Raw genomic sequence first — 21,813 nt, 5'->3', positions numbered from 1 at the left:
TTGATATTATTTATTTATAATTAATATGTTTTTATAGTGTACTCATATTTCTATATATCATATGATTCATATTAAATAAATTATTATTAGTATATTTTATTATGGTTTTAAAATATTATAAACCAAGTAAGGATTTTGGTTGGAGAAGATTCTAAACATGTGGATCTAAAACAAAATAAGTATATAGATAAAATTATCAATAATTGGATGCATGTGTTAACTATGCTGCTCTTCATGAATTTCACAAATTTTATAAAAAGAAATAATATTGTTCTTGGAGTTTGATGGGTTAACAAGTTGTGTGGTAGTCTAAAAAAATGTTTTTTAGTGGAAGAATGTGAAGAAATTGACGAGTAAGAAGTAGAAAAAAGTATAACGAAGAACCAGACGATAAAAGTAACAATGAAAACTACCACAAATTTTGACAATGCAAATGATAATACTAATTTAATTTTCTATCGTAATCAATCATATATAATTTTCATCAAAATATATCTACTAAACCTACGCGTAGCGTGGGTTCAAAACTTAGTAGTTATAATGATACGGGGAACAGTATTATTATTAAAAAGAAAAAAAAAACCTGAAAGGCCCATGAAGCCCAGCCGATGTCCAGCTCGTTTTGTTTTGAAAAAAAAAAAGTCATAGCTTAAAATTAAATTAAATCAAAATAAGGCCCATTATTAACATCCCTGAGAAGGAGAATGTTGGCCGAGTGCCTCCTCCTCCGAACGACGCAATGCAGACCGGGAATTGCTTCCGATGTGGTCAAGCTGGTCACTGGATCAGCGATTGTCCTCTCAAAATCAAAGCCGATGATACTCCTCCGGCGATACACTGCCCTTGCGGCGGCGGTTTCTGTGAAATCAAAGTCTCAAACACCCGAGAGAACCCCGGAAGGAAGTTCCACAAGTGCCCTGCGGTTGGTTCCTCCTCCTACTTCACTCTCTTTACACTGATTTTTTTGTGATTTCGAAATTTCTAACTGAAAAAAATTTGAAATTCGCAGACTCAGAGTTGCGATTTCTTCAAATGGTGTGACAAAGTAACCGATGAAGATATCAGATTCCGTCCCGCCTTCACCATCCCTATTTGTCCCTGTGGTGCTGGACCTTGTCGAAGAGTTAAACACGTTTCTGGTAGAGCTTACCTTATTTGCTGCATCAAAAAGGTTTTGATTCAATTCGTTTTTTTAACTATATACGTTACGGCTCGTTGAGTTTGAGAAATTCTCTGGTTTAATATGTTTTAAGGAATCTTTTTTAGGGTTTTGGATCATGTGGATTCTTTAGGTGGGAAGATGTTGAGATGATTCAGAGTTGTGGTTCAGTTGATGAGATTGATTTTTGGATAGAAGCTGATCAGATTTTGACTGGTGTTGAGAGTAGCTTCAAGGCTTCTTCTGGTGTTGGTGTAACTGTGAACGAATGTCAAGGTTCTCTTGTTAGTGGCGTAGAGGATGATTCTGCTGCTGTTTCTGATACACATTCTTCTGCTGCTGCTGTGGACCAAGGTACTTCAGTTTCTGATACATAATGCTGGAAATATTCTTGCTTGTTCTTCTAACACTAATGCTATATTTACTTAGGTATCCCTCTGTTTGATCCTGTTTTGATTGAACCTGAAGAGGAGCCATGGAACAAGACTGTACTTGGTGATCAGCTAACAAATTCTACTATTTCCAAGTTAAGTGTGGATGAAGTAATGAGTGATTTGATGAAAGATACGGTCTCTAGTGGTTCTGCTGTGATACATGAGAGGAGAAACCATGAGGAACCTGGAATCGGTGAAGCTGAGGGTTCATTCCCTTACTTGCAGGACCTAATTGATCAATACAACTCCGAGAAGCTTCAGTTTGAGAGTGTGTCTGGGAAACATGTACAACTGTTGAGTGAATTTATGGCGTCGTACAGGAGACTGAGGTTACTTCATGAGAAAACTAGTCATCATAGGAAAAGTTTACTTGAAACAGAGAGGGAGGTGGTTTGTTGTGAGGCTGAGACATTAGAATTTGGAGCGAGTTGCAGGGAAGTGGCTGGAGAAATGGCTGAGTCTCAGAAGAGGATGCAGGAGACAGCAGAGCAACTAGGAAAGGAAGTAGAAGTGTTTAAGCAACAGGAGTTTGTTCCTCTCAAGAGAAGACGAGGCTGAGCTTGATTGCTTGTGGCCTGTGGGTGTCATTGTAAATGTTGGAAGGTAACTTACCACTTGTTACATTAATTTTAACTACTTAATTCCAACACTTTACAGTTTACACTACGGTATCGGATAACTTGTATAGATAATAGACTAGTTAGATTAATGGCCTAAAATTTGATCGTGACTGGAAAGAAGCTCGTGGCCCAAAACTTGCCTCATATTTCTCTATTCAGGTTTAGATGTGCAAAAGTAGACTTACTTTGTTTTGAACTTTTCAATGTGAGTGAGAATTATGAATCTACATAGTGCGCTCATCACATGGTCGTTTGATAAAGAGAGTAATTAGAGTTGAATAAGACAAAAGGTATTTTGTGTAGGCAATAATTAGTAAAAGGATTAATTTTAATTATGTTAAGCGTCCAAGAGAATGCCTTTCCACGTTGGGCGCACATGCCTTCTCTTCTTTCTTCTACTTTAGAAATAAACACAATTAGAGGCCTAAATTAAAGCCACATATAATTGTTCATCAAATTACTTGCATAAAAAAATAGTTCGACTCTGTAAGAGCAACGCCAATGGATCCATACTTAAGAGAAGTTTAAGACTAGAATCATAACGTAAAACACCCTTCGAATTCCCAAAATGTTCGTTTATGTATATCTCCATTGTTTTGCGAAATTACATCAACGTCCGAGAGTGAGTTATCAAATGCCGAAGCCACTTTGGAGTAGTGACGGTTGTGAAAAAGGCGGTGAGTGATACAAGACCAAAAAGGCTTAAGTAGGGATCTTGACCTAAGCCCCTAAATAAGTAGGATTCGCATAAATTTTTTGTCCAGTCCATTGATTACATTTTATATAATCTTTACATGTACTCTTATTCCACCGTAGACCATGAGAACGCAGTATTTAATTTTTGTAAAGAAACCTAAGGATGGATATCATCAGAGAATAAAATCAAGAAGGCGATATAGAGCATGGAAGCGTAACGTAAATGTAATCAAGATTCAATGCATCAAGATTGGAGTTAAGAATATAATACTAAACGAGAAAAATGAGAGTTGGTCAAAAGAGAGGGAACATAAATTATAGGGTTTGTTTACTCCAATGAAATTAAGATTAAAGATGAAAATTTCAAAAGCATATAAAGATTGCTCACATGCAACCCAAATTCCTTTGTTCTCAATAATGCATGTTTGTTTTATAAAAAATAGTATTAGATCAAACTAAATTGAATGGAGTATTTTGGTCAGAATATATATTTCGAGAAATTGAATTTTGGAAGAGACTATATAATATAGCAAAGCGGACAAAAACATACTTATATGACTAAAAATAAGGAAATAGTTAGATAGATGCCTTGGGATTAGAAAATGGGAGATGAAAAAAGGGTGTGGCACTATTCATTGAAGTTGCAGCCTATACAATTGGGAGCACATGCACTACCCCTTATNACATGTACTCTTGATTCCACCGTAGACCATGAGAACGCAGTATTAATTTTTGTAAAGAAACCTAAGGATGGATATCATCAGAGAATAAAATCAAGAAGGCGATATAGAGCATGGAAGCGTAATGTAAATGTAATCAAGATTCAATGCATCAAGATTGGAGTTGAGAATATAATACTAAACGAGAAAAATGAGAGTTGGTCAAAAGAGAGGGAACATAAATTATAGGGTTTGTTTACTCCAATGAAATTAAGATTAAAGATGAAATTTTCAAAAGCATATAAAGATTGCTCACATGCAACCCAAATTCCTTTGTTCTCAATAATGCATGTTTGTTTTTTAAAAATAGTATTAGATCAAACCAAATTGAATGGAGTATTTTGGTCAGAATATATATTTCGAGAAATTGAATTTTGGAAGAGACTATAATATAGCAAAGCGGACAAAAACATATATGACTAAAAATAAGGAAATAGTTAGATGCCTTGGGATTAGAAAATGGGAGATGAAAAAAGAAGGGTGTGGCACTATTCATTGAAGTTGCAGCCTATACAATTGGGAGCACATGCACTACCCCTTATATTATTCTCTTAATTACTAATATAATAACAACTACACACATTGTGATTATTGTACATGAAGACTAATGGGGCGTATGTATTATAAAAAATTAACAAATATACGATCCACTATCACCGTCCCTAACGTTGGTCGTGTAGCCATTAGCCAAACATAAATGGTCTTTGGTCTTCCTCTGACACAAAATAAGATCGTCTTAGAAAGGCTACCACTTGCTTCCTTAGATACTCACTCATATCAAATATCATAATCTCTCTCTAATGAGACTTCAACTCTTTTAATTTTTGTGATGGTCAAAAGTCAAAACCCGACCCTGCTCTGACTTATTAGTTATACAAAGATTAATACACATATAATAGCTGCTTAAGTAATGACTTCATTAATCATAATTAAGTCGGACTAACTTCCATCATGCGGCCATCATTGCACCTTTCTTTTCCCAATTATTAACTTTAACCAAACACCAAACTAGATCATTGTTGTTATGTGTTGTATGATTGATAAGGAAATTGATTACGTTTCATATATATGAAATGATCAAGGTTTGCTTCTCTTTTCATGTTAAATTCGCAGTTCATGCACATTCCATCATATCATTTGGACCATCACATGCATACTTATTTGGACGCGTTATACCAAATATATTCTCTGAATTGAATAGTTTATCTATTACGTTATTTCTCTTTAATTTGTTTTAACAATTGGTGCATGTTATTATTAGACACGAGACATTGGTATCTAAGGTAACATGCTAATCATGGCTCTTATCATTCCTAATCCTTTATCTTTCAGCTTATTATTGTTGACTAATGATGATTATGTGTATCTATCTATATATACCATTGTTCCTATATATATATATATATATATATATATATATATATATAGGCTCTTAGCATGTTTAAATAGATTGAGCCGATGATTTAAATACTTGCAGCTGTATGATCAAAGCCAGTCCGATATTAGCATTCTATTTTAGCAGCAGAAGCATGTAAGAAAATGAGACCACTAGCGTAGAACAACCTTGAGAAATGCATGAAACATGCTACCAAGTGGTAAATTAATCATTAAATTTGATAATTATATATTTTTGATTGATTGATAATTGATATATCATGGGCCACAATTAACTCAAAGCTGTGCCAAATTTAAAATGATGTCTCAATTGGAATAAAGAAAGATATATAAAAGAAGAATAAAAGAAAATGAAAAAAGGAAAGGCGAAGCTCTTATATAAAAGGGTTATGGAAGGGATACTTTTCCAAGACCAACACACATTCTTTTTTTTTCTCCTTCAACTAAAAGAAAGATATATATTTCGAAGACAACATCGTCAACGAGCAAGAAGAAGCAAAGTATAGTATCATCAGAAAAGGATGAACACAACATCGTCAAAGAGCAAGAAGAAGCAAGAAGAGGCAGGTACAAGGTTTCTTGGGGTGAGAAGAAGGCCTTGGGGAAGATACGCGGCTGAGATTAGAGACCCAACTACGAAAGAGCGTCACTGGCTTGGCACTTTCGATACTGCCGAAGAAGCTGCCTTGGCCTACGATAGAGCCGCTCGGTCCATGCGTGGCACTCGTGCAAGAACCAACTTCGTCTACTCAGACATGCCTCCTTCCTCCTCCGTCACTTCCATTGTTTCTCCTGATGATCCTCCTCCTCCTCCTCCGGCTCCTGCTCCTCCTAGTGACGATCCCGTCGACTACATGATGATGTTTAACCAATATTCATCCACGGACTCGCCAATGCTGCAGCCTCATTGTGATCAAGTTGACGGTTACATGTTTGGCGGTTCTCAATCTTCTACTAATTCCTATTGTTATTCTAACGACAGTAGTAACGAGCTGCCTCCTTTGCCTAGTGACTTGTCGAATTCTTGTTACAGCCAACCACAGTGGACCTGGAGCGGCGATGACTACTCGGCTGAGTACGTCCACAGTCCAATGTTCAGCAGAATGCCTCCGGTTTCTGACTCTTTGCCTCAAGGTTTCAACCACTTCGGCTCCTAAATATTCTTTCACATATCCATATTTAATACCTTCCTCATTTGTACCTTTTTCTTTCTTTTGGGTTTATATCTATGTTTTAGCCGTCCTTGATCTCTCTCTGTCTATGATCAAAGTGACTGTTTGTCATTAGTTTTTCAATAACAAGTTATTATTACCCCTTTGTACCTTGATTAATGTAAACAAGAAATTACTCTTGTGTTACCTTCACATATAATGGGCCTTATACCTCAGAGGCCCATTCATGAAGATGTCTGATGGGCTATGGTTTCAAATGACACATGTACCTAAATTTATTGTTTAGTCTAAATTTCAAATTATGTGTACGTTTCCTTGGTAGAACTAGAATTATATAGGTTGGAATGATCTGCATCTGTGATTTTTTGGTGTTTGCTTATGTAATGTGAATGTTTCATATTTAAATAATTTGATGATGGCTTCTGCCTTCTGGTAACTTACCAAGTTAGGATGGTCAAAAGATGATACTGTAGTAGGTTTTGACTGGTGAGCCATGTCTACCTATCTTAAAAGCTGGTCACCAAACATATAAAAAATGAACAAGTACATAAGTGGTTCAGGAACAACACCAAAAAGAGTAAAATTAAATTAAGGTGATAATGGAGATGAAATTGTTCTTTGCCATCGCAGCTGCACTTGTTCTAGTTGTAGCCAACTTGGGGATGCAGACAAGTGGGCAGAGCACTTCATGCCTAAACCAGCTTGCTCCATGCCTCAATTACCTGAATGGGACTAAGGAAGTCCCTCAAGTCTGTTGCAACCCTCTCAAAGCGGTGATAAGGAACAATCCAGAGTGCTTGTGCCGGATGATTAGTAACCGAGGGAGTTCTCAAGCCGAGCGAGCTGGCATCGATGTCAATGATGCTCAAATGTTGCCTGCTCGATGTGGAGAACATGTTAATCCTATCGCCTGCTTAACTCGTACACACTCAAAAACTCTCTCTTATTCATTATTTTCAATCAAAATATGTTTTTTGATGAATCTTGTGTGTTCTTGCAGGATCTCGAGGATCTACAAACTCAAACCGAAGCTCCTCTAATATTGGCAACACACATTCTCAGTCCTACTGGATGACAACATTAGCTATATCAGCCACCGTTTTGTCATATTTTCTTTAAACAAGCTGAATCTCACATGTCTATACTCTATACTATTGCAGTTTTGTTTGTTTGTTAATTAAAGCTGCTCATTCTTTGTTTGTATGCTCTATGAGTTAAATTATGACTAGCTATTGGTCCATCACACCAACACATTGTACCATTTATTCCACATAAATAGTATAATTCCATTTCTAATTAGAGTGTGCAACATCATGCTGATTTTGTAATCACCTATCAAATCTCGGGAAAGTCCATAATTAAACCGGTTTAAAAGGTGCTATATTTTCCAATAACCGAAAAATTCAGCTGGTTTAAGCATTTGAAACCGGTCAACTCTAAAGGAGCAGTTGACCAAGTTCATCTTCTCTTTAATCAGATCGGAGAAAGGTTTCTGGAGTCTTACAAAATCCGACGAACAACAACAAAACCCTAAATCAGAAACAAAAAGAATGGGAGAGATGATGTACAAGCTCTTCGCATCAGCATCATTACTAACCCTAGGATTGTATCATCTCATCTGCACATTCTTCCACCTCCTCAAATCTCCACAATCCTACGCCGCGAAACCCTTTTACCCTTTCCCACGTCTCTCCTCCGTCACCGGAACCAACCACCGTCTCCAAAATCTACCACTATTCATCCTCATACTCTCCCTTTTCGTAGCGTTCCTTCACGAAACCCTAATTTCGTTCTACACCGATCCTCTCGTCAAAGGAAGCACCCCAGTTCATAGATTCTCGTCTCTCAACTCCGCCGCCGTGTTCTTCCTCTTCCTCATCATCGCCGTTTACTATCTCCTCTCCGATTCAACCTCTTTAACCCCTCTCCCTTCGGATCTCCTCTTCGCACTCGCTTCCGTTGGTTTCTTCCTTCATTACTCCGCCGCGTCATCATCTGCTTCGATTCAAACATCGGATCTCGAAGCTCACTGTGATTCACTCTCAGCTCGTATCTCCGCGTTATGCTCTCTCCTTTGCTTGCTTCTCGCTTGTCGTTCAAGACTCTTCATCGCTGACGCTGCCCTGGCTGCTGCGATCTGTCTTCAAGGTCTATGGCAGCTTCAGACTGGACTCTCTCTCCATGTTGATGGGATTATCCCTGAAGGGTGTCACCGTCTTCTTGATGTTCAAAGCGGTGTTGAAGGATCGACTCAGTGTGATGTTGAGGATTCTAAACTAAGAGCTGTCTCTGTTTTGGATCTTATGTTTACTGTACACGTTGTGCTGGTGGTTATCCTTATCTTTGTTACTTACACGATGGTGGTTATGGCTGCTGGAGTTAGAAGAACTGGTTCTTATGAAGCTTTGCCCACCAATTCTACTGATACTAATCACATTCAGATGAAGTCTTTGACTGGCACTCAGGCTTGAATTGAAACCTTATCAATCCTCTTGCTTTGCCTTGTTTTATTTGTAAGCTCTCACTCTTTTTGGAACTTGTTGCTGCTTTGACAAGTCTTTTATCATATTGTCTTTGTTCAATATTAATGTTCATTCCTCGTATAGCTTAAAAGATAGATGATGACTTGTCAAACACAATTATGGTATTGAGAATAGCATTGTGAGTTGGTCACTTAAGCTGATGTTGTTGATGGTTTTTGGAATTGTGTTTCCATTATGTGACATTTATGTGGTTTTTGGTTTAAAGCAAACTCAAGCCTTGTCCTGTGGTGAAAGAAGAAGATGATACTCATAGATTTGCACTGAGAACATAAAGCATGTGACAACAACATGAGCATTATAGCTTGGCAATCCCATGTCAATGTCATTTAAGGCAAAGAAGAGGAACCAAAGGTATGTTTCCCATCTGCCTTCTTTGAGATGGGATTGCCTAAGCTAAGGCTTTGTGTTGTTGTCACATCCTCTTTCAAGTCGTCTTCTTTGTCTTTCACCGCATTCTTGAGTTTGGTTTAACGAAAAAAACTAAGTAGATGTAGAAATAGTTGACAGAATTTGATTGCAGTTTAAGATTTTAGAATAGACACTTTGGTACCCTTATAAGTTACTAGAAGTCTAGAATAAGAGCAGAAAAGATACATGTTAAACGCCAACAGGAGGTATGATTCAGTTGTCTAGGTAGAGGCTGATTGATTGTTAACTCAACTTAATGATCAGTGAGCAATTTAGAAGCAAAATGACATTAGGCTGTCTTGATCATCGGGTCTTGTTATTATGGGCCTAAGCACAGGCCCAGATATGTCATCTACGGTGTACTGTATTCGTTCGTATGCGTTGATAGCTTGAAATCTGGAGGTCTGCGCGTGGGAAGGGGAATGGATGAAAGTGAAACCTTAGTGGTTAAGTTATTGCGAAAAGAGATAAAAGGATAAAACAATCAATTGAGAGCTTGAAACGCCCCAGAAAAAGTAGCTTATGGTGGTGGGAATATTTTTATGTTTATTTTTTTCACTCTTTATTGCTGAAAGGTACAACACTTGTATGTAAGTTGTCTTTAATATAATGTTTGTTTCCCTAAGTCACGTAATCTACTTTCTATAACGTCTAGAAGTAGAAGCACCGAGAGAGAGAGAGAGAGAGAGAGAGAGAGAGAGAGAGAGATGATGATTTAGTATAATAACGTTAACGCAAATTGTTTTTTGTTCGTGTTTGGCCAAAAGATATCGAGACATGTCTGAAGAACGTCAGAGTAAGATATTTCTTCAAAACATTACACAATGGGGGAAAAAAAAGGGATACACGCGAATATGATAATAGCAAAAAGGCAACAAAAGGAGAAATTAAAAGAGAAACGTAAAGCGATTTGGCCTCAATCAACGGGAACGTATCTTAATTTAAGAGGTTCTTCTTCTTTATACTTTTTAAGACGAGAGTTTGCGAGCTGCATTGGTTGACTAACCATATTATATCGAAACCAAAATAATAACAACGGAGGATATTTGTAACATTTTACATTTTCACATTGTTTCCTTAACGATTAATCTACCTATGTTCAAATTCAAAAGTTGTAATCATCATCACTGTTAAATAACAAAAAAATCATTTCAATGATTTTAAATAAAGACTTTGAAAAAAACAAACTTTGCGAACAAGGTTTGGATAGTGTAAAAATAAAATATATTTTTGAGGCCAAAGAGGAGTGGTCCCGTAGTGATTGTGAAATTGTGATCATCTTAACCAACCAGACGTAGCCACATGTCTTCCTCAGCTTTATGAATTTCCTTAGCCAAGACTATCATTGTGTGATTGTGTAGTATATAAGTAAGGCTTCCTTCATCTCTTTTATTTTCCATTCTCCATATAGTCTCCATTTACAATACACATACAAAAACACAGGAATCTCAATCCAAGAACAAGAAGCCAAGAAACATATATAAAGAAAAGAATGAAGAAGGCGGCAGACTTCGTGAAGCAGATAATAAACATGTTGACTGTTCTAGCAAAGGACAAGACGAAGGAGCTGAAGAGGAAGACAAGAGCCTTCAAGACACGTCTAGTAATATTCTCGCTGCTCCACAACAGACACATGGTGATGAGCTCTTTGTCTAACAAGCTCAAGACCAACCCAACATCGAAAAAGATTAATCACGATAATCACAAGGATCATCATAGTGATCAAAACATGGTGGTAATGTATAGCCACAACTTTAACGCCATGTCTAGCACTCCTGTCTCACCTCATGTAGAATATCAATATCCGGAGGAGGTAGAGGAGGAGGAAGAAGAAGAAGACGACGAGGAGGAAGGAAAGTATCCAGACTTGAGACACTCACTGTTTGAGGCAGAGGGTTCGGTAATAGAGATGGTGAAGCATTCCAAGGAGGACAAGGGAGAAGAGTTTAAGTTGGAAGATGAGATCGACAAAGTGGCTGACCTTTTCATTACCCGCTTCCATAGACAGATGTGGTTGCAGAAGCAACTGTCTCTGGAAAGTATTCCAGATACTTCCTCCCCCATTCAGTCTTAATAATATACATATATATGATTACATGACGCCCCTCATTGTTTTTTTTGGGGCGAAGGAGAGGACGCAATGATCCTTATATATTTTGTTTACGTACGTAGTGAAATGTGAACACGGGACATGTTTATTTATTTTTGTCATCAACCTGTATCTAACAAAGTCCCTTCATCGTTCATGCTCATTTCATAAATAAAATACAGTTAACTTTTTTCTTCTTGTTATTGTTGTTTCTGTGATTAATTTGAGCACCACACACTCCCCGACCACTTGGCCAGTCAGCGACCATTATTCATTGTTTAGTAGTCAATTAAATTTAACACGGGCTTGTATCAAAGCCTGTTAAGGCCCATTTAACGATAATAGTAATTAATATTTTAAACGACGCCGTTTCATATTTTCCTTCCTTCTCCTGTGCTGCGAGTTGCGAATCAGCTCAGCTGGGTTAGTTTGCCTCTTTCTTGATATCTTCACTCTCGATAATGTGCGTAAACAGTATTGCTCTCTGTGTTATATTGTCCATATGGTGAATCGCACATGTTTCAGGTCATGTGACGATGTCTCTGTTGTATCACCCTCTTGAAACTTGAACCTTTTTTTTTTTCTTGGTTTGTTTTTTATTTCCCAAAATCTCTTTCTCATAGTTATCTTTAACTGATTTATCCAATCAATCAGGTCGGTTTGGATTCTACAGAGACACACTACTGTGAAAGCTTCCCTGCAAATCTGATGGCATCTGAGAGTCAAAAATAGTGTTTCTTTATTATATGTTCTGCCACACGGGATCTTAAACGTAAAGCATCCAAAGATGCATTAATTAACGATAACATGGGGATGAGGTCCATGTGCCTCTGCTGCAACACCTCTTGGGCTAATCACATTCCGTTGCTTCCCTAAGTTACTGCTGCCGTAGCTTTGAAAGTAACCCAATCTGCAGTCATTGTAATTATATATATTAATCAGTACAGTACTATTATGTAACTTGATGGCTATATATAGTATGGTCCGTTCAATGTTTGTTTTGTGTGATGAAAGTGAGAGAGATGGGTCGTCTTCCATTTACTCTTTGCTTCACCTTCCTGGTTATGGCCACAGTAGCAGTTGGTGTACCTCCTAAAAAGTCCATTAATGTTCCTTTTGGAAGGAACTATTTCCCCACTTGGGCTTTTGATCACATTAAGTATCTCAATGGTGGTTCTGAAGTGCATCTCGTTCTTGACAAGTACACTGGTAAGTTTCTTTCTCTGCCTTGCTGTGTATATTTCTCTCTGGCATAAGTTTTATCTAAACCGTTCTTCTGATTGTTCTTGTTTCATTGCGCAAAGGCACTGGCTTTCAGTCGAAAGGTTCCTACTTGTTTGGCCACTTTAGTATGCACATAAAGATGGTTGCTGGGGACTCTGCTGGAACTGTGACCGCCTTCTATGTAAGTGAATTCATTTTCTATAATCACTTGGAAACATATTCTTGAGTGTCATCTGAAAGTTGTATCTTGCTTTTCTTTTACCTGCAGTTGTCATCACAGAACTCAGAACATGATGAGATAGACTTTGAGTTTCTAGGGAACAGAACCGGCCAGCCTTACATTTTGCAGACAAACGTGTTCACTGGAGGTATAGGAAACCGAGAGCAGCGGATCAACCTCTGGTTTGACCCTTCCAAAGACTACCATTCGTATTCAGTTCTCTGGAACATGTATCAGATTGTGTAAGTTAGCATTTCCTCAAGTGTTATTTCTACTCAGAAGTTTTTAAGCCAAGTGTATTGATGTATTATGTAATACAAATACAGGTTCTTTGTGGATGATGTACCAATAAGAGTGTTCAAGAATAGCAAAGACATTGGTGTGAAGTTTCCATTCAACCAGCCAATGAAGATATATTCGAGTCTATGGAACGCAGACGACTGGGCCACAAGGGGAGGGTTAGAGAAGACCAACTGGGTAAATGCACCTTTTGTTGCATCGTACAGAGGCTTCCACGTTGATGGATGTGAGGCTTCAGTAAATGCTAAGTTCTGCGAGACGCAGGGAAAACGTTGGTGGGATCAAAAAGAGTTCCAGGACTTGGATGCTAACCAGTACAAACGTCTCAAATGGGTTCGTAAGAGATACACCATCTACAACTATTGTACTGACCGCGTCCGTTTTCCCGTGCCTCCTCCTGAGTGCCGCAGAGACCGTGACATTTAGTGCTTCTTTTCTTCAGATTTTACCTAGATTTTTTTTCCTATGTATGGCAAAAATTTCCTACTTTTTAATGTTTATTCTTCTCGCAAGTTATTGAAAACATCTTCTAGAATAGCTTGAAATGTTACAACCGTATGCATTTGACATGATTTAAATTCAAACCGAGAATATCTAGCGGGACTCGATCTCTGGTATAATGGTAACTCCATTAATAATATCACTAAACTCATTATAAATAATCATAAAATTCACAATTGGTCAAAGTTTTGGTAAAATATTGGTATTTGAAATTTAGATTGTTGGACTATTTTATTACATAAATTTAGTATTATTTTTTTTCAAAGAGTTTGACTAATTACGATTTCGTGTATCTCACTATTCCCTAAAACTATATGTGATCTGGTGCAAATCTATTCAGATTTAAATTTTTTTCCTGATCGTATTCAAGTAATCGGAACTTGACTAGCTTATGGCTCCTCCGCCGGCGAAGATGCAAGAGATCCACCAATTCCTCTCCTCCGCACTAATCCAACGTGGCCCTACAGCTCTCCCATACGCCGAGGCCACAAAGTCGTTAATCCGACAACACCTCCTTAACCTAGTCTCTACCTACACTTCCCTCGACCCCAAAACGGCGACGTTTACACACAACGACGGCCGATCCGTGATCCTCCTCCAAACCGAGGGAACAGTGCCGATGCTTTTCCAAGGAGTAAGCTACAACATCCCCGTCGTCATCTGGCTCCTTGATTCGTACCCTCACTATCCACCTTGCGTCTTTGTGAACCCTACGCGCGATATGATCATCAAACGACCTCACTCCAATGTCTCTCCTTCTGGACTCGTCTCTCTTCCTTATCTCCAAAATTGGGTTTACCCTAGCTCCAATCTCTTAGATCTCGCCGCTCATCTCATCGCCGCCTTCTCTCGTGATCCGCCGCTTTACTCTCAGCGCCGTCCGCAACCGCAACCGTCTCCTTCGATTGGATCTGGATACTCACGTTCTTCACGGCCTCCTCATAAGACGGATGATGCGGCGGAGGTTTATAAGAAGAACGCGATTAACAAGCTGGTGGAGAGGGTTCATTGTGATCTTGTATTGATGAGGAGTGCTAGAGAAGTGGAAGCTGAAGAGTTACTAAGTTTACAATCTGGACTTGAGAGAAGAGAAGAGGAGATCAACAACGGTTTGAAGGAGATGGTGAACGAGAAAGAAACCTTGGAGCAGCAATTACAGGTTATTGCTATGAACACTGAGTTTCTTGAATCTTGGATTAGGGAGAATCAAGGGAAACCTAAGAGTTTGCTAGTGGATTTGGATGTGGATGATGCGTTTGATTGCATTGGGACATTGTCTAAACAGATGTTAGAGTGCACTGCATTGGATTTAGCCATTGAAGATGTTGTGTATTCAATGGATAAATCGTTTCAAGATGGTTCTTTACCTTTTGATCAGTATTTGAGGAATGTGAGGTTGTTGTCGAGGGAGCAGTTTTTTCATCGAGCCACTGCTGAGAAAGTTCGGGAGTTACAAATGGATGCTCAGGTTGCTTCGATTGCAGCTAGGTTGCACTCGTGAAGTTGAAACCACTGGCAAGACCTTTCATCTGTAGCTACAATTTTTTTTTACTGAGTTTTAGTTATATTCGATTCTTATTGTTCATACTCTATACGCATTTACACTATACACAGAACTGATTATATTTTGGCTTACCTTCTCTTTGTCATGTTTTGGAATTATGTTTTACTCTTCTGCAATTCCAACATTCAAACCCTCGTGTATTAGAGAATTGCTTGGAGTTAAGTGTTCAGCTCATATCCACTCAAACTATTCCTGCACGGTTTTACAAAAGTTCCAATCCCTGAAAGCTTGACAAATGCCACAAAGAAGAAAGACTTGGCACTCTTTAAAATCCCACTCAAACTCTAAAATATAAAAATGAGTCCAAACTCATGGTCTATATAATGTTACAACATGCAAAATCACTTTAAAAGAAAGGGGAAAAAAACAAGGAAAACAAACATCAAAGTAGAAAGGTTTCGGATCTAGGTGGTAAGCTCCATGATGGCAGTGACAATATCTCCATTAGCGGCCTTGAGAGCTTTGACTGCCCTAGGCTTAGACACTCCAGCTTGGGTCATCACAAGCTCAATGTCCTTTGGCTCCACACCCGCATCGTCCACCTCTTCATCATCATCATCATCCTGAGCAGCAGCAGCTGCTGCCTCACCAGATGTTTCTCCCTGTGAAACCACGTTGCTGAGGTTGGTAGTCTTGAACTGCTCTGCGGCCTGACTCTGAAGCTGAGAGCTTAAATCCTCAATCTTCGCCTCACCAAAGATCACATATGTATCTGACGCTGGGCTCTTGAACACATCAGGTTTTGATATCACAAACATGATCTGCATTTACAATCCGCATTTTGTCAACACAAGGACACCGTAAGGATTTAAAAAAACAAAGATTGGAAATTTAAGAAGACCACAAACATACATTCTTGCTCTTTTTGACGGTAACACGGCTAACACCAGTGATGGGTTTCATCCCAAGCTTCAGCATCGCTTTACGACTCTTTTTCTCACTTCTGCTTTGCTTTGACCTGGAGCCTGCCTCTCCATCATGTTCTGGTTAACAAAACAAATCATATAGCTCATTAATGACTCAAGCTTATAAGAAATGATGTTCCTCATTCTATGTTTAACAAAAAAAACAGCATCAAACTTTTCACCAGTCAGCCTCCAACAGAGGTCTCCAAGCTAATCAATCTCACAATTCGATGGTGATCATTCTTACAAGAAAATGGGTTCCACATAGATAGGCTCATTACAAACAAGGTTTCAAATTTGAACCAAACAGATAACTATACTCCTCTACACGCAAAGTAAGTTCAAACTAAGCTGCCAAAGATATTAACATTAATGGAGCTAAGAACATGGAAACTTACCCTCAGCCTCGTCATCGTCATCGGAATCATCCTCGTCATCATCATCTTCAACTTCAGGCTTATCAAGCTACAAATCGAAAATCAGAAGAAACAGTGAGTATAACATATTCTTAAAACAATTAGATAATTCATCAGCGAGAATTGATATATATATATATGTTAATGGAGTACGAGAAAAAAGAAGATTTAGATCTAAGAGTATGTAGCTACAGTGTTAAAATATCTAAAAACCAGTCAATGAGATCTAAGGTAAGAAGAAATCAATTAATCCGAATCCGAAGCTCAATCAATCATTCATTTTCAGACTAATGAGATAACAACAAGTAACCAAAACAAAACAAAAGAGGTAGAGAAAGAGAGATCATTATTAATATTACATCGATCTTTTGCTCTTCCAATTTGGCGGCGAGCTCCTCCTTCTGTTCGGCAGTCATGTTTACAAGAGAGAGAGAGAGAGAGAGAGAGAGAGAGAGAGAGAGAGAGAGAGAGAGAGAGAAGTATCGGTGAGTGACGGACGAAACCCTAAAAACCCCTTTAAGAAAGATGAACTCGTATCGAAGTAAGTGCACCGAAACCGGTTTGGTTTTCTTATATCCGGTTTAAACCAAAAATTGACTCATTAGATTGGGAAGCAAACAAACCGGAACGGTTAAAACAAAAAAGTCCAAAAAAACAAATCGCCGTCTGTGGGGATCGAACCCACGGCCACGTGGTTAAAAGCCACGCGCTCTACCACTGAGCTAAGACGGCTTTGATGATTAATCTACTATTAACAAGTAAATATCATAATTTCGACGACATTAGTGATTCATATTTGACCGTTGGAACATGAACCCTCAAATCGATGATGATTCATAGATGTGCGTAATTTAATCAGATCACGCTCCTTATATATTATACAATCTCTCCCACCACCCAAATTTGACCGTTGTGACTCTTTTTTTTGCAATAGAAGAAGAAGAAGTTAATAAGCTCTCTCTCTCTTTTGAGTCTTCTTCTTTTGCAATCTCTTCTCCCTTCAATCTCCCCCCGACCAAACCAGAAATGGCATCCCAACAGAACACCAGAACCGGTCTGAATCTACCGGCCGGGATGAACCAGACTTCGTTGCGTCTGGAGACGTTCTCGAGCTCATTTCGTGGGATCTCAAGTCTATCATCTCCTTCTAAATCGACCTGCAGCGACAGGTTCATACCGTGTAGATCTTCATCGAGACTCCACGCTTTCGATCTGCAGGATCATAAGGAACCGACTACTCCGGTTAAAGAGGGAGGAAACGAAGCTTACTCTAGACTTTTGAAATCTGAGCTTTTCGGATCTGATTTCGCTTCTCCTTGTTTGTTGTCTCCTGCAGGTGGTGGTGGTGGTGGTGGTGGTCACGGATCTGCTTCTTCTTCTTCTTCTCCGATGAGTCCATGTACCAATATGTTGAGGTTCAAGACGGATCGTTCTAATTCAAGCCCTAATTCTCCTTTCTCTCCTTCCATTCTCGGAAATGATAATGTCTTCTCTAGTGACTCGTCTCCTCCTCCTAAACCTCCCCGCAAGGTTCCTAAAACACCTCATAAGGTATTATTATTATTATTGTGTTACATCTAGATCTGTTTAATGTGATTTAGATCTGTTTTGTTTATGATGTTGATGTTGGTCTTAAGGTCTTGGATGCTCCTTCGTTACAAGATGACTTCTACTTGAATGTTGTGGACTGGAGCTCACAGAATGTTCTTGCTGTTGGGCTTGGTACTTGTGTCTATCTTTGGACTGCTTCCAATAGCAAGGTGAAGAAGTTATGTGACCTGGGGCCTAATGACAGTGTGTGTTCGGTTCAGTGGACTCGGGAGGGTTCATTTATATCTATTGGTACAAGTCATGGTCAGGTTCAGGTGTGTTGTTTGTCGTTTACCTTTTCCAATCTGTGGTTGTGGGAAGTTTTGTTTAGGATGGAATTGAAGTTTACTAAAAGGTTTAATGTTTTGCTGGCAGGTTTGGGACGCAACTCAGTGTAAGAGAGTTCGAACCATGGGAGGTCATCAAACGAGAACTGGTGTCTTGGCATGGAACTCTAGGATCTTATCATCAGGGAGCAGAGACAGAAACATCCTTCAGCATGATCTCCGAGTCCAAAGTGATTATGTCAGCAAACTCGTGGGACCCAAATCTGAGGTCTGCGGGTTGAAATGGTCTCATGATGATAGAGAGCTTGCGTCTGGCGGCAATGATAACCAGGTTTTTTTAGCTATCCACTGCTATGTGTTCCATATGATATTAGCAAAAACTATGAACTGCTTTTCTTGTTTCAATTCACCAGACCCTATAGACTTGGTTAATGAGAGACTCTAATTGCTTTCTGACCAGTCCAGTCCTTGGCTAGATACAATACACCAATAGCTTAGAGTTGAACCGTTAAACTTCTTTGAAGCTTATCATATTAAGAAACATTGGTGGGGTTTTTTTGAAACAGTTATTGGTATGGAACAATCATTCACAGAATCCTATTCTGAAGCTGACTGAGCATACAGCAGCGGTTAAGGCAATTACATGGTCTCCTCATCAGAGCGGCCTCCTTGCTTCAGGAGGTGGAACCGCAGACAGATGCATTAGATTCTGGAACACGACAAACGGACATCAGTTAAACAGCATCGACACTGGGAGCCAGGTCTGCAATCTGGCATGGAGCAAGAATGTCAACGAGATAGTGAGCACTCACGGGTACTCTCAAAACCAAATCATGCTCTGGAAGTACCCATCCATGGCAAAGGTAGTTTTGTTTTCAAGCTGAAAAACTCATTTCTTGATCTTTCTTGCTTCTACTGTATAGCTGATGCATCAACTGATGATTGTTTTGTGTAGGTTGCAACCCTCACTGGGCACAGTATGAGAGTACTTTACTTAGCTACGTCACCTGATGGCCAGACTATAGTGACCGGAGCAGGAGATGAGACCCTGCGGTTTTGGAACGTCTTCCCTTCAGTTAAAATGCAGGTTTGTATTCTTTTTTCGAGATTTGAAATTCCTTCAGAACCAGAATCAGATCTTCTAGTTCTTTCTGTTCAGCTGATTGATGGCCAATTTTTAATGTTTACAGACACCGGTGAAGGACACAGGACTCTGGTCATTAGGAAGGACACAAATCCGATAATAACAGTGTCAGCCTTTAATTTGTTATTTCATTGTGTATGAGAAAATGTACTGCTGCAAAGAGACAGATAGAGAAGTTGCAACGTAACACGCAAAATCTGCATTCAATATTATTTAATTTGTTCTTTCCATTGTAATGAACTACATGATCCGAGAAAATACCAAGTACATCTATATGAAAAGAGTTACCATTGGATTGACCATTGTGTATGTGAAGGGTTACATTATCTAAATCCCTGGCAAATCAAGTAAATTTCTCGAGATGATGATCTTGTAGCTTTTGGCCTCAACCAAGATGCCTTGTTAAAGATGGGCTTGCAAATTCGAGCAAAATCTAACCAAAAAGAAAGTGTTATCGTACAGAAGTGACATTGATCCAATTGTATATAGGTGGACTCTATATTATAGTTCTTTCCCATACCTTGAGCATCCTCGCTTTCTAGAAGCTTGATCACAAGATGACCCCCACGCCTAAGTACACCACGACGGACTTCACTGCTTGAAACCTCATTCTTATCATCATCGTCATCAGGTGACTGAGAGAGTGCAGCTTGACCAACAGCCAAATCAAGTGCTCGCATTCCCAATTCAGCCGACAGTGCTGAATCTCTAGTGGTGATTCCAGACACTGAGGGACACATATCTGAAAGAATGACTGAAAATCCCATTTGCTGCACCACAGAGCAATCCATAGCTTGTTAGAACCAAGGTCAGGGAACAGCTAAATACAGTTCAAGAAACTAGGAAAGAGCCTAACTTGGCAAATTCACGGCTATTGCTCTAATCATCAACATGTAAAGGATATATAGTAGTAACAGAGACGGTGCTTTAAACAGTAGATGATGGCTCAGTGAAACTGTTATAACTTATATCCAAGACAGTTTCAGAACATTTCCAATCATGAAAGGGCAAGTTAAGTTCTTGTAATAATCACCTGAGGAGACAACTCCCTAATCTTTTGTCTGGGAAAGTTTAAAACATCGGCGGAAATGGTTTGGACTCGCGAATCACACTGTGGAGGAACCTTCACCTTCTGCTCTGAGAAAAAAACAAAAGTGCATTGATTCACACAATACAGTTAAAGATTACATTTTTTTTGGAGAATCAAGTGAAGCTTCCTCTGACCTTAATATCCATACCAACGACATTTCCACCACTTTTAAGTGGACCTAAGCTTTGGCAGGCAACCTACACCGGGTCATTAGCAACAAATTTAAGTTTAAACTTTTTTCCCATAATTCAAAACTTGACATTGATGATGTAATATCAAAAAAAAGACCTGAAGCCAAGCACCAGGTGCGCAACCTAGGTCAAGAACAGAGGAGCCTGGTTTGATGAGCTTGTATTGTTTTTGAATCTGTAGAAGCTGTAGTTGCGGAGAGAGAGAAGAGAAAAGAAGCTGTAAGAAGAAGAAGATGAAGATAAAGAAGCAGCGGAGGGTAATGAATGTAATATTCACCTTGAAAGCAGAGCGAGCAACATAGCCAAGACGTTGAGCTTCCCTGTAGAAAAAGTCCGGTGCTCCTGCCCCACTCATCTCCTCCTCCGGCGCCGACAACACAACCGTATTCTTCTTCTTCTGTTTCCCTTTTTTTCTGGGCCCAAAAGGCCAAAACCTTATTTAAACCCTAAAATGCCCACATTTTTAAAATAATTAAAACAAGTCAAAATAAATCCCAGGATGAAGTGATCTTAGTGCAGTGGCAGGAGATAAGTCTATTTGTAGAAGGCATCATCACACTCGGGATCGATTCCCGGCTCTTACGAATATAGGAATTTGGCTAATGGGCTGGTCAGTTGTGGCCCAATGGTTGACAAAAAAAAAAAAAAATCCCATAGAAAAGGAAAAAATTCGAGCTATTAGGAGAAAAAATGTATCTTGCACCAAAAAAAAAAATGTATCTTTTTAAAAGTAGCTTTTTTTTGGTAGGAAAGGGGAGACAATGTCTCCTATTATTTATTCAAAAGCAAAACTTAAATACAAACTCGTCGAGGGACCGTGGTACCGCCCAAGTCGTTCTCCAACAACAAAGCCACACAATTTGGAACAGTCTCAAATAAATGAAAACCTAAAGGAAGAGAAAATACATGGTTAGCTAATCCATCCGCTAGACAATTAGCCTCCCGATACACGTGAGAAATGCGGACATTCCAGTCATTAGACATGAAGCCATGGCACAAGCGCACCAGAAGACAAAGGATGAACCTCACTGATCCCTGTCTTGAGAAAACCAACCACCACCTCCAAATCTACCTCCAACTCTACTTGTACCACCCTCCTCTCCCAAGCAATAACAAGTCCATAGTAAACCCCTCCCCCCCCCCCCC

General features: G+C 39.1%; 10 protein-coding genes and 1 non-coding gene across 11 annotated transcripts; 8 read left to right on the top strand and 3 right to left on the bottom strand.

Annotated features, from left to right (window-relative positions):
• Nucleotides 679-2,254, top strand: LOC104769618. Its single transcript, XM_010493873.1, has 4 exons — nucleotides 679-922; nucleotides 1,010-1,171; nucleotides 1,267-1,513; nucleotides 1,589-2,254. The coding sequence occupies exons 1-4, from the start codon at nucleotides 740-742 to the stop codon at nucleotides 2,149-2,151; spliced, it is 1,155 nt and encodes a 384-aa protein (XP_010492175.1). The 5' UTR covers nucleotides 679-739; the 3' UTR covers nucleotides 2,152-2,254.
• Nucleotides 5,456-6,375, top strand: LOC104769617 (ethylene-responsive transcription factor LEP-like). The gene has a single exon (XM_010493872.1). The coding sequence runs from the start codon at nucleotides 5,545-5,547 to the stop codon at nucleotides 6,178-6,180; it is 636 nt and encodes a 211-aa protein (XP_010492174.1). The 5' UTR covers nucleotides 5,456-5,544; the 3' UTR covers nucleotides 6,181-6,375.
• LOC104769616 (lipid transfer-like protein VAS) lies at nucleotides 6,783-7,456 on the top strand (the record flags this gene model as incomplete). Its single annotated transcript, XM_010493871.2, has 2 exons — nucleotides 6,783-7,116; nucleotides 7,196-7,456. Coding segments are annotated over 2 exons (453 nt in total), but the record flags the coding sequence as incomplete, so codon positions are not given.
• Nucleotides 7,564-9,771, top strand: LOC104769615. The gene is made up of 2 exons (XM_010493869.1): nucleotides 7,564-8,708; nucleotides 8,944-9,771. Exon 1 carries the CDS (start codon nucleotides 7,746-7,748, stop codon nucleotides 8,664-8,666), a length of 921 nt encoding a protein of 306 aa, XP_010492171.1. The 5' UTR covers nucleotides 7,564-7,745; the 3' UTR covers nucleotides 8,667-8,708; nucleotides 8,944-9,771.
• LOC104769614 lies at nucleotides 10,539-11,431 on the top strand. The gene has a single exon (XM_010493867.2). It carries the CDS (start codon nucleotides 10,639-10,641, stop codon nucleotides 11,218-11,220), a length of 582 nt encoding a protein of 193 aa, XP_010492169.1. The 5' UTR covers nucleotides 10,539-10,638; the 3' UTR covers nucleotides 11,221-11,431.
• Nucleotides 12,181-13,516, top strand: LOC104769613 (probable xyloglucan endotransglucosylase/hydrolase protein 5). Its single transcript, XM_010493866.2, has 4 exons — nucleotides 12,181-12,444; nucleotides 12,540-12,640; nucleotides 12,728-12,921; nucleotides 13,006-13,516. Exons 1-4 carry the CDS (start codon nucleotides 12,243-12,245, stop codon nucleotides 13,403-13,405), a joined length of 897 nt encoding a protein of 298 aa, XP_010492168.1. The 5' UTR covers nucleotides 12,181-12,242; the 3' UTR covers nucleotides 13,406-13,516.
• On the top strand, nucleotides 13,761-15,115 carry LOC104769612 (protein ELC-like). The gene has a single exon (XM_010493865.2). It carries the CDS (start codon nucleotides 13,872-13,874, stop codon nucleotides 14,979-14,981), a length of 1,110 nt encoding a protein of 369 aa, XP_010492167.1. The 5' UTR covers nucleotides 13,761-13,871; the 3' UTR covers nucleotides 14,982-15,115.
• On the bottom strand, nucleotides 15,221-16,854 carry LOC104769610 (nascent polypeptide-associated complex subunit alpha-like protein 3). The gene is made up of 4 exons (XM_010493864.2): nucleotides 16,725-16,854; nucleotides 16,348-16,414; nucleotides 15,897-16,027; nucleotides 15,221-15,805 (listed from the first exon to the last, which is right to left on the bottom strand). Exons 1-4 carry the CDS (start codon nucleotides 16,779-16,781, stop codon nucleotides 15,449-15,451), a joined length of 612 nt encoding a protein of 203 aa, XP_010492166.1. The 5' UTR covers nucleotides 16,782-16,854; the 3' UTR covers nucleotides 15,221-15,448.
• On the bottom strand, nucleotides 17,026-17,097 carry TRNAK-UUU. Its single transcript has one exon. It is a non-coding gene; the product is annotated as a tRNA-Lys (tRNA).
• LOC104769609 (protein FIZZY-RELATED 3-like) lies at nucleotides 17,252-19,688 on the top strand. Its single transcript, XM_010493863.2, has 6 exons — nucleotides 17,252-17,916; nucleotides 18,003-18,230; nucleotides 18,331-18,573; nucleotides 18,809-19,105; nucleotides 19,198-19,329; nucleotides 19,433-19,688. Exons 1-6 carry the CDS (start codon nucleotides 17,392-17,394, stop codon nucleotides 19,484-19,486), a joined length of 1,479 nt encoding a protein of 492 aa, XP_010492165.1. The 5' UTR covers nucleotides 17,252-17,391; the 3' UTR covers nucleotides 19,487-19,688.
• LOC104769608 (ribosomal RNA large subunit methyltransferase E-like) lies at nucleotides 19,571-21,082 on the bottom strand. Its single transcript, XM_010493862.2, has 6 exons — nucleotides 20,945-21,082; nucleotides 20,765-20,851; nucleotides 20,611-20,673; nucleotides 20,420-20,518; nucleotides 19,907-20,156; nucleotides 19,571-19,819 (listed from the first exon to the last, which is right to left on the bottom strand). Exons 1-6 carry the CDS (start codon nucleotides 21,020-21,022, stop codon nucleotides 19,710-19,712), a joined length of 687 nt encoding a protein of 228 aa, XP_010492164.1. The 5' UTR covers nucleotides 21,023-21,082; the 3' UTR covers nucleotides 19,571-19,709.

The sequence above is a fragment of the Camelina sativa genome, chromosome 20 (genome assembly GCF_000633955.1).
Source record: "Camelina sativa cultivar DH55 chromosome 20, Cs, whole genome shotgun sequence".
Taxonomy (NCBI): domain Eukaryota; kingdom Viridiplantae; phylum Streptophyta; class Magnoliopsida; order Brassicales; family Brassicaceae; genus Camelina; species Camelina sativa.
The sequence above is the reverse complement of the archived record's forward strand: the minus strand, read 5'-3'. Positions and strand labels throughout refer to the sequence as shown.